At 50.9% G+C, this 10,644-nt stretch overlaps 3 protein-coding genes across 3 annotated transcripts in view; 1 reads left to right on the top strand and 2 right to left on the bottom strand.

Moving 5' to 3' along the window:
- Positions 1-28: 28 nt before the first annotated feature.
- Positions 29-2,149, bottom strand: Pmar_PMAR028165 (hypothetical protein; the record flags this gene model as incomplete). The annotated part of the gene is made up of 1 exon (XM_002774116.1): positions 29-2,149. The coding sequence occupies one exon, from the start codon at positions 2,147-2,149 to the stop codon at positions 29-31; it is 2,121 nt and encodes a 706-aa protein (XP_002774162.1).
- Positions 2,150-2,601: 452 nt separating this feature from the next.
- Pmar_PMAR028164 (Cus1p U2 snRNP protein, putative) lies at positions 2,602-6,076 on the bottom strand (the record flags this gene model as incomplete). The annotated part of the gene is made up of 16 exons (XM_002774115.1): positions 2,602-2,734; positions 2,796-2,950; positions 3,015-3,105; positions 3,200-3,414; positions 3,612-3,737; positions 3,955-4,059; positions 4,266-4,395; positions 4,452-4,542; positions 4,595-4,636; positions 4,879-5,003; positions 5,059-5,158; positions 5,203-5,288; positions 5,333-5,464; positions 5,506-5,611; positions 5,659-5,864; positions 5,987-6,076. 16 exons carry the CDS (start codon positions 6,074-6,076, stop codon positions 2,621-2,623), a joined length of 1,914 nt encoding a protein of 637 aa, XP_002774161.1. The 3' UTR covers positions 2,602-2,620.
- A 608-nt stretch (positions 6,077-6,684) lies between these two features.
- The window catches only part of Pmar_PMAR028163 (pyruvate:ferredoxin oxidoreductase/NADPH-cytochrome P450, putative), a gene marked incomplete at both ends in the record, with an annotated part of 5,394 nt that continues 1,434 nt past the window's right edge, over positions 6,685-10,644 (top strand). The window contains 2 exons of the mRNA XM_002774114.1: positions 6,685-8,022; positions 8,078-10,604. Of these exons, the coding sequence (XP_002774160.1) occupies positions 6,685-8,022; positions 8,078-10,604 (3,865 nt within the window). The remainder of the gene's footprint in view (positions 8,023-8,077; positions 10,605-10,644) is intronic.

The following is a 10,644-nucleotide window of genomic DNA, read 5'->3' as shown; positions in this document are numbered from 1 at the left end:
TCATGTCGAATGACCCAACGATGAATTCTCAGTCTGACGTGACCAGTCGTAAAACTTCATTTTCCAGGTTCAAAACAGCGCCTCTTCGCTGGGAAGTCATTACCCACGGGTAAACCCCGTTGTGACAGACCGTACTATTGTCAGTGTCGGCATCAGCATCTTCTCCAACAGATGGTGGGGTGAGCTCCCGTTCCTCAGTGCTGACCTCGCTCAATCCACCGGTATCATCTCGAGACGTGCCCTCTTGAAAATGAATCTGCAATCCTGGATAGTTAACATGAAGCCAATTGCCGTTCACTTTGACAAGCATGGCCTGCTCGTTCACCGACTGTATCTGCAGTCCCGCTTTACCATCAACGGTAGCCGTCACAAAGCCCATGGATCCCTCGTTCACCCCTTCAGGGCTCGACCCGCATTGCCGCAATCGCCTCTGCTGTTGCTGCTCTTTCTTTTGATGTCGCACAACTCTGTCCACTCTCTTCAACTTCGCTCGGAGCTCCCGGATGCTCGGCCGTTGATCAGGATGATCTTGAAGATTCGACTCCATCAGCTTGGCTCCAGTGCAAAGCGTCACTCTCCCTCGAATGTGCCGCTCGGGCAGGGTCATATCTCGCTTATGGACGAAGCCATGTTTCTCATACCAGCTAATAGCATTCTCACTGGCGTAGGTGATCACATAGTGAACCCCGCTAGAAGCCAATAGTGCAAGCCAGCGTTTGAGCAACCACGAACCAAGACCCTGACGCTGCCGTGTGAAGTCTACGCTGAAGAAATGAAGCTCACTGAAGCCAAGCTGGAGGTCCAAGTGATGACAGAGAGCTGCTAGCGCTTGGTCAGGCTCGTCCAGGGTGATGAGTGCGTGCATCCGGCTCCGTGCTGATCGACACATTCGGGGTATATACCCTCGATCAAACTCAGGCAAGGTTCTGCCGAAGACTGCAAGACATGACTCCACCAAAGCCGGCGTCATCATGCACTCACTCCGTTCCTTGTCATCGCTCGGAAGAGTCTCTACAGCGCCCATAGAAGCAAAGTCAGATAGCGGCGACTCAGCAATGGACTCTGGAGGAGGCTCAGTCATACTGCCGACAATCCGAAGCCTCGACCGATCCAAAACACCGTGTTTTCGTATCCGCTTATGGTGGAACAGGACATCGATCGTTTCATCGTATAGACCCTTAGTATCGCCCGTGTACCGCACCGTCAACAACGTGCCTCGCACCTCGTACACCGAGGCTTCAAACACTCCTCGCATATCTCCACCGAAGCGCTCATCGTGGAGTATTTTCACCAAATCTCCAACTCGGTAAGTGGTGCTCAACTTCTCATTCTCCTCGACAACAGACGAATGCAAGTTCCGTGCCACTGCCAACGCCGTGCTACTCACAGAGTGAGCATGAGCACAACATGCCGAATCAACTTTCCGAACTACATTCTCTTCCTGATGGGTCGTAGTAATACCCGTCGACTCCATCTCTATATTCTCGCTCTCGCCGGAGTGCTCTGCTACCCAAGTCGGCCGAAGCACATTCGCCGAAGTTACAGCCGCTCCTGCCACCGAGTACGGCGGTCCAGTGCTTGGTCGGATGGTCGCATGGGAGTTCCATAGCCGCTCTTGCTGACTAGCTCTGATCAACGCCGCTTGCGCTCGCGTATATACCGGCGGAGAGGACTTCCCATTCGGTAGCGGGATGCTCACCGCGCCACTACCGTCAGAGGCCTCGTTACCGATCGAACCAGAAGTCGAGTTTTCTGACGTTGTTGCGGAAGTCACCTCAGCTACCTTCCCTCCCTCAGCGACGACTTTCCCCGTCCCCCGACTCTGCTTCTCTACTATCTGTGCCGCCAACAATACGGCATTACGGAGCTGCTCCTGATTGTATTGATGCCCAGGTAGAAGATAGTACTTCGCCATTGCCGCCGCATTCACAGAGACCTTGTTCGTAGAGTTCATACCGACTTTCGCCTTATCACCCGAGGGAGCTCCACTCCCTAATGTCGACCTATTGTTGCTCGAGCGCTCATCCATACCATCATTCTCCGACTTCAAACCCTCCGGCTTCATTACACCGTGTTGCTCACTACCACCATCCCTCGGCGTGGCTGGTTGGGTATTCACCCGTGTGGAAGGCGGTGATGCCTGTGACATGGATCTAGCTTCCTCCTTCGAGAAAAGTCGTCGAAGAAACAAAGATACTGCCCAGAGAAACCGCCATACAGAGCACAGGATACCCAGCTATAAACACGATGCAGTTCGTTATTAGAGACAACATACTCTATGCGGCTTCCGTCCCTGGACGGACTCTCCAATGACCCCAGGTGCTCTAAAGTCTGTTGCTTGCCCGTTCAAGCTCAGAAAGCAGGAAGTAGTAGTATTCCATTATCGATTCGCCATAGCTGCACTACGACTACAGAGGACAGTGCCGAAAGACCCATTCCCCAGCAGCCGATGGGCAGCATGAGAGAGAAAGGCCATGGTGAAGAACATGAAACTACGATGCACCACCCGAGCTAATCGCTCCTGATACTCACAAGCCTCGCCCCAAACTCAAATAGGGTATTCAGTCTTGAAAGATGTCATCCAACGTAAACTATACTCGCAGCCGACCTTTCCCCGTTCTTAGAACTTAATCTTCTTATGCTTTTTCCTCTGCCTCTTCTCAGCCTGCCCGGGCGCAGTCTGCGGCGTAGACAGAGTCGGAGTAGGCGCCATCGATGAGGATCCTTCTGTAGTCTGAGCAAATTCAACACAATATCATTCTTGGCACTTCTGTAACAACCTAGCGTCCTAATACCTTGTAGCCAGCTGCTGCCATTGCTGCTTTCTCTCTGTCCTCGTAAGACATCAATTGCTTCCTAATGAAGTCCGCGGACAGAGTTTGATCGTCCGCTTCCATCTCGCTCGGATTGATAGCCATGGTTGTGCCACCACCTGGTGTAGCGGTACCACCTACCACAACAAGGCACTGTTCACACATGACGAACAAAGCTAGCGTTCCGTAATGCCTTACTACCCAGTGGAGTCGTGGCTGCGGCGACGTTGTACACATGCGAGCTTGGGAACAGCGCTGAGGCTTGGGTAGGAATATTCTTCTGGGGAAGGACCTGAAATACAGAGCGCTTAGATACTGCAGCACACCGCGGGAAGAACGATTGCATGGGAGGATACACTTGCCGATGTCACTCAGAGTCTGGTTACCTTATAAAGCTGATGGGTAGGAGTAGCAGTAGCGCTCGCCACGGACTGGATCCCTCCACGGATATCCACTTGGCCGGGGGTGCCGATACCAGAAGTGATAGAGGTGATACCACCGACGGACGTGACACCAGAGGTGTCCAGATTGACCAACGGCGTCTGCGTTCCGAGGGGCGTCTCCAAACCACCACGGAGAATCGGCGTCTGAGTACCGCCTCCTGAAGATCAAAGAATAGAAATCGAGCTACACATATCATCACAGTCAAGGGAATAGAACTATAGCCAATATAAGGGAAACTTCCACGAGTGTGAGAGACCGAGCTACTCTTCAATCATGATTCGATAGAGAACTGCAGCAGCAGCGACAAGGAGAACAACGATCCCGAGCCAGAGAGAACATAAGCCCAACGCGAACCTTCTTTCCTGGTAGGCCTGCCGCTTTCCTCCTCGTCCACATCCATAACCTCCTCGTCCTCAGATTCGTCAGAGCCAGCATCGGATGCTTCAGACAGGAACTCGCCCCAAAGATAATCCTTTTCATCTGACGAAGAAACTTGATTTACAATGGTACACATCTATCACTCATCGTTGAAAGTTGTCAGCAAAAAATTTTTTTCTCAACTGCTAGGGTTGCATATACTTCTAATTGAGAAACTCACAGCTCCTCTCATGATCAACCACCAGGAAAATGTCGAAGCTGTGAGACTGCCGACAAGAGTCAGATGAACTTGAACAACGCGAATTCTCCTAAACATTACCATGACCAGGATCCACTTCTGTGTCTCCTTTGATCCTATCCGTTTCAATATTCCAGTTACCGTATAGTGGATTGCCGTATTCATCAACAGGCGGACGTCCCCAACCTGACAGGAAAGCACTGGCAAAAAGATAGGATCTTCCCGCGCAAGTTCGATAGTTGCTGACACGCTCGTACTTGAGAGCATGCATAGCACATCTAAACGCTGATATTTCGAGATTGCATAAAACAACTAACAGGGGTTGAAAATTCTCAGAGACTTCGACTATTCCACTACTCCATGACGCATATATTCATGTAGCCTTCCCTCACCTCCTGGATGATAGCCCCAGTCTCCCCCAGCGGGTATAGGAGCATTCAAACCAGGGACTCTGAGACCTGGATAACTCGGTGGTGGTCCATAACGCTGCATATTGAATAGCCATGGCGGCGGACCACCCTCCTGAACGAGAAGGGAACTTCGCCACGAGCACGCCAGAACTAGAAGCAAGTACTCACCTCCATCCCGAGTGCCTCCCTCAAAGGCTCCGATACCTTGCCAGGTTTCTTATTGATCATCCGAGATTCATACTCACGTCCTTCGTAATACCTGTCCATAACGTTAGCAAGCAAACACAGATGCGTTTCGGTACTCTACTTACATATCCCCGTGCTTGGTGAGATAAGGGCAAGGCGTGGCATATCTAAGTATCACAAAGTCCGTACACCATCGTGTTCTGCTGGAGAGATGCGGCACCAAATCAATGAGTGTGGAAACGTGACTCAAACCACGGAAAGTGTATGACAAATCAAAGAATTCCATGCAACTCCTAACATCTTGAGAACAACTGCTCCAATTGAAAGTTTTATAAGTCCAAATCCGATTCGAAATTTCAAACTCGACCATGACCTTCTCGAGGCCCCCCTTCTTCCCACGAGACACTACTTGAAGAAAGCATCGTGCAACACGTTGTAATCAATGTCCAACTTGCCGACTTTGGGACGAATCTTTTCTCGTGACTTCGATTTTAGCGTCTTCTCTTCTTCGGCCTCCAGAATAGATTGTCGGATCTACACAAGAGATAGTCTCCTCTCGACGTTAGTGTGACTGATAGCCTCATACTACCTTAGCAATACCAGTTTGTTCGATGTAAGGCGGCAATTTATATCGTGGCTTCTCGCTTCCCCTCTTGCACGCCATGTAGCGTCGCTTGCTGTTCCAATGCCTGAAATGACCCTGTTGCCGTAAACACGGCGCATCGGGACTCACCTGGGCACCGGTACAGTGTTGCGAGTGCTCTTGATATGTACCAAAAAGAACGGGTCGCTACCCGAGTTATCCCACGACTCAACCACCTAAGAGAAGAGAGTCCGTTCATGGTAAAAGTGATCGAGTTTACATCTGGTCTAGTGACTAATTCCTTGAGCTTAACCAAAGGGATCCTGGAGGCATCGCGGATCTGCTTGCTGGTCCAGTGCGGCTGACCATTCTTATCGACATGACCGTAGCCCAAGCTGTCCATCCGTCGACCCTGGGAAAGCCAATAATTATAACGAGAACACTAGGCACTACCTCCTCTTGGAATTTCTGCAAGGCGGTCAAACCCCCGTCTTTTTGCTCCTCTTCATTAGACTCCTCTTCCTCGTCTTCGCCCACAGTGGGCTGCAACTTCTCGTACCTAGGATAAGCCGTTAGCACCTACCAAGCCGACTCCACATGCAGTACGCCGCCTTGAACTCCTCAGGTAGAGTATGTACAGTATACTCAATATCAACCTGGTCCTCATCAATTGTATCAGATGGAGTCATCTTGTCTTTCTCCCTATTTTTGTCCTCGACAGCTTTTTCCTGAGTGTACGAGCCGTCAAGATGCGGTACATCACTCCCCATCTCAGTGAACTCATTGGTCCTATCCCCAGCCCAATTATCAATCTAGATACTCTCGACGACGAAAGATCCGCGAAACCCCTCCAAAAACTTGATTTCCACACAGTGTTCTCCCTAGTTCCACATGAAAGTGTGAAAATTCAATGCAACATTTCGTCCAATATAACCTCTCTTCTTCTTTTTCGGGCATCCTTTCTCTTAAGAGCTCTCTTCACTCGAGCACGCTCCTCCCGCTGCGCTGCAGTGAGTGCCACCATTGAAGAGATGAGGTACTACACTGATGAGAAAATTATAAGTTCCTTGTTTCCGTCAAGTATGCAAAAATTAATCAAATCGATCATACGGGCGAGCGCTAAATTTGCGAGATTTAAGTTTTGAATCCAGCTTGCTCTTTCGCACGGAATTTGAACTAAAGAGAAGTTGTTTTTATGGATAAGAACGGCCGATGGGATCAGAAGGACCAGTGGACACGGGTGACCGTCGGCAGTTGGTCGTGATGTGCCGACGTATTTTAGTTGTGACAATTAGACTTCACAAGGTTGGCAATGATACCCGCTTCGTTGGGGGGTCCATCTGTATGCACCTCAAACCCTTTACTTGGAAGTGACGGCTTCACGAAAAATGTTCACGCGTTTGAACCGCAATTCATCGATCGTTCGAAGAAAGATATCTTTTCGAAATTTCCTAGCGACAATTGTGTTGGCCGGGACGAAGTATCATCTGTCCTTCTTTGGTCATATCGGGAGCTCTCGGCTAGGGTGTTGCGGTGTTGGTGGTTTACGTGGTTCGTTAGAGAGCGTAGGTCTTTCCTCATACCGCAATGGATCGCATTGATGTTTTCAGTGTTCCTTTTGCACCTTGTAAAATGGCAGCAACCAACCCGGTTGGTGATGGTGCTTCCATGGACTCCTCATCAACAGCACAGAGTGGCGTTCTCACTCTTAGGAATATTGCTAGCGGCGCAGCTCTCGCTGTCGTCAGTGGTGCTCTTGCCTACAGTATAGCTCTCAAGAGAGGTAATTCTGCGGACTCTACAGCGCACCGAGAGGCCAAGCTCGGCCCACCTGTACCGCGGCAGTCGCATGAAGATCCTGAGGTCCTAAAGGCCTTGGCAGCTACTCGAACGAGCCACATGAAAGCTTACGATGGTGCTACTGCTGCTTCCTATGTGGCATATCATTTGTCCGACTCGGTCTTCATCTACCCCATCACTCCCTCCACTCCTCTCGGTGAGAATTGCGATCAGTGGTCGGCTGCTGGTGAGATTAATGCTTACGGTCAAGTTACTGTAGTAAAGCAGATGCAGAGTGAAGCGGGTGTTGCAGGCGCTTTGCACGGCTCTTTGGCAGCAGGTGGTCTTTCCTCGACCTTCACTGCCTCCCAGGGTCTTCTCTTGATGATACCCAACATGTACAAGATCGCTGGTGAGCTTCTTCCTTGTGTATTTCATGTGCCGGCAAGAGCGATAGCTGGCCAGGCTCTCTCCATCTTTGGCGACCATTCCGATATCATGGCTATTCGCCAGACCGGTTGGGCTATCCTCTGTGCTAGTACCGTGCAGGAGTGCATGGACATGTCGTTAGCGGCTCACATTGCTACGCTAAAGTCTAGGGTTCCGTTCGTTCACTTTTTTGACGGATTCCGTACTTCCCATGAAATTCAGAAGATCAACGATATGACCACTGAGCAAATGGAGTTGGTCGCGAAGATTATGGCCAAGGAGATTGATGCTCACAGGGAGCGGGCGCTCAACCCCAACCACCCAACGGTGCGAGGCACTGCTCAGTCGCCTGACATTTACTTCCAGAATGTCGAAGCGGCTAATCCTTACTACAACGCTGTTCCAGAGCACGTCCTGAACTCTCTCGAGATGGTAGAAGCTGTTACTGGTCGCCATTACGATCTTTTCGACTATGAGGGAGATCCAGAGGCTACACACGTGTTCGTGATCATGGGAGCTGGTGGTTGTACTGTGTCGGAAACCATAGCTTACCTGAAGACCCACGAGCCTCGGTATAAGCTGGGTTTGCTTCGTGTAAGGCTACTGAGGCCTTGGTCTGTCTCTCACTTCCTAGCGGCTCTTCCCGCTACTGTTAAACGCATATGCGTATTTGACCATTGTAAAGAATCTGGGGCTATCGGCGAGCCTCTGTATGTCGACGTCTGTGCAAGCATTCAGAAGTCCAAGAGGTCCGATATTCTCGTAAGTGCGCTGAATGACCGTGTTTCGGACTCGGACTTTCTGCCGTCCTTTTCAGGTCATTGGGGGTCGTTTCGGTCTCGCCTCCAAGAATTTTTCACCCGGCCAGGTTTATGCCGCTGTTCAGAACCTCGTTGATACGAAGGTTCCGAAGTCTCCCTTCACCGTTGGCATCGACGATGATGTCACTAACTTGTCTCTAGCTGTTCCTTATGAAATTGATGTGGCTAACCCCGCCACTACCCAGTGTATGTTCTGGGGCTTTGGTTCTGATGGTACGGTAGGAGCCAATAAGAATGCTATCAAGATCATAGCTGATAACACTGATCTCTACGCACAGGGTTTCTTTCTGTATGATGCTTTGAAGTCTGGTGGTGTTACGTTGTCTCACTTGAGGTTCGGTCCTCTGCCGATCGACTCACCCTACGAGATCACGAGTGGTTGCGAGTATGTGGCGGTTCACAAGAAGGAGTATGTTAACACCTTCGATGCCTCGTTAATCTTGGGCGCCAGCAAGTGTGGAAGTATTATCGTCCTCAATGCTCCTTGGTTGACTCTGAACGATATGGAGGCTAATTTGCCACCAAAGTTCAAGCGTCTAGTGGCTGACAAACGGCTGAAGTTATATGTCATCGATGCTAACAAGGTTGCTAAGGAGTCGGGCATGGGTCGCTTGATCAACAACATCATGCAAGCTGTGTTCTTCCGTCTTTCTGGTGCTCTTCCGTATGAGCAGGCGATGCCGCTCTTCGAGCATGCCATAGAGAAGACCTACAAGAACAAGGGAGCTGACGTTGTGAGGAAGAACCTCTTGGCTGTTAGTAACGCCATCGACAATCTTAACGAGATTGATGTTCCTTACACCAAGTGGGCTAAGTGTGAAATGAAGGATCACGAAGTCCTTCGTACTGGTGAGGAGCCTTCCTTCGTCCGCAGCGTACTGGATAAGATCCATACCAGACTCGGTGATAAATTGTCGGTTTCGGCATTCGCGCCTGGCGGAGTTGTGCCACTCGGTATGACTCAATGGGCCAAGCGGGGCGTGGCTCAGGCGATCCCCGTCGTTGATGTGGACAAGTGCACCCAGTGCAATAAATGCTCGGCTATCTGTCCTCATGGTGTCATCAGACCGTTCTTGGCATCCCCTCAGGAGCTTGCATCAGAGAAGACTCCTTTGACGTTTGTCACCAAGCCGGCCACTGGTGGTAACGAAGCGTCTGGGTTAGCCTTCCGCATTCAGGCATCTCCCCTAGACTGTACTGGATGTGAAGTCTGCGTGAACGCTTGCCCTGACAACGCTTTGGCTATGAAGCCTCTACCTGATGCCATTGCAGAAGGTCATAAGGACAACTGGGACTTTGCGATGACCCTGGAGAATCGAGGAGATCGTTTCGATGCCCACACGTTGAGGGGGTCACAGTTCCAACAGCCTCTATTGGAGTTCTCCGGGGCCTGTGCAGGGTGTGGGGAGACCCCGTACGCCAAGCTATTGACCCAGATGTTCGGCAAGCGCATGCTCATTGCTAATGCTACTGGCTGCAGTTCTATATGGGGAGCAACTGCTGGGTGGGTCCCGTACACGGTCGAGAAAAAGACTGGCAAGGGACCGGCTTGGGGCAACTCTCTGTTCGAGGACAATGCCGAGTACGGCATGGGTATAGCGGTGGCTCAGCAGCATAGGCGAGAGCAGTTGAGACTCAGGGTGCAGGAAGCATTAACTGATGAGAGCATTGTCAAGGGAGAGCTGAGGTTGGTTATGAACCAGTGGTATGAGAACTTCGACGATGCTGAGGCATCGTCTCGATTCGGTGAGAGGGTTGTGGAGCTACTGAACCGCGCTGCTGAAGAGAAGCCACTCCCTGAGTGTCTCGATGCATGCCGTCGACTATCTGATATGTTCGTCAAGAGCTCTGTATGGATTATGGGTGGTGATGGTTGGGCTAACGATATCGGATACGGTGGAATTGACCACGTCCTGGCACTGAATGAGAATGTTAACATAGTTGTGATGGATACTGAGGTTTACTCGAACACTGGTGGTCAAGGCTCGAAGGCAACGCCTATGGGAGCTGTGGCGAAGTTCATGCGGAATGGCAGGGACTTGCAGAAAAAGGATATCGGGCATCTGGCTATGTCATACCCGAACGTCTATGTTGCTTCGTGTTCGATGGGTGCCAACTACTCCCAGACTGTTAGGGCTTTCCACGAAGCTGAGAAGCATGTGGGTCCGTCGTTGGTTCTATGTTACTCTCCTTGCATCGAGCATCGCATCAAGGGCGGCATGACTCATATGTCGCAGGATCAGAAGGCTGCTGCGGAGTCTGGTTACTATCCTTTGTATCGCTACGACCCTACTCTGATCGAGCAGGGTAAGAACCCCTTCCAGCTCGACTGCAAGAATATCAAGCCCGAGGCCTTGGATCCCTTCCTGAGGAATCAAAACCGCTACGAGCAGTTGGTGAGGCGTATGCCTGAGCATGCCGCAGAGCTTCAACAAGGTCTCAAGAAGTACATCACGGAACGCCATCAGCAGCTATTAGCAGCATCTGCGGAAGTTGTTCATGCCGCGGATGATCTCAGTGCTGGTCTGGGCGCTGGAGTGCGGGTATATTATGCTTCGGATAC

The sequence above is a fragment of the Perkinsus marinus genome (assembly GCF_000006405.1).
Source record: "Perkinsus marinus ATCC 50983 genomic scaffold scf_1104296958686, whole genome shotgun sequence".
In the NCBI taxonomy this organism is placed as follows: Eukaryota; Perkinsozoa; order Perkinsida; family Perkinsidae; genus Perkinsus; species Perkinsus marinus.
The sequence above is the reverse complement of the archived record's forward strand: the minus strand, read 5'-3'. Positions and strand labels throughout refer to the sequence as shown.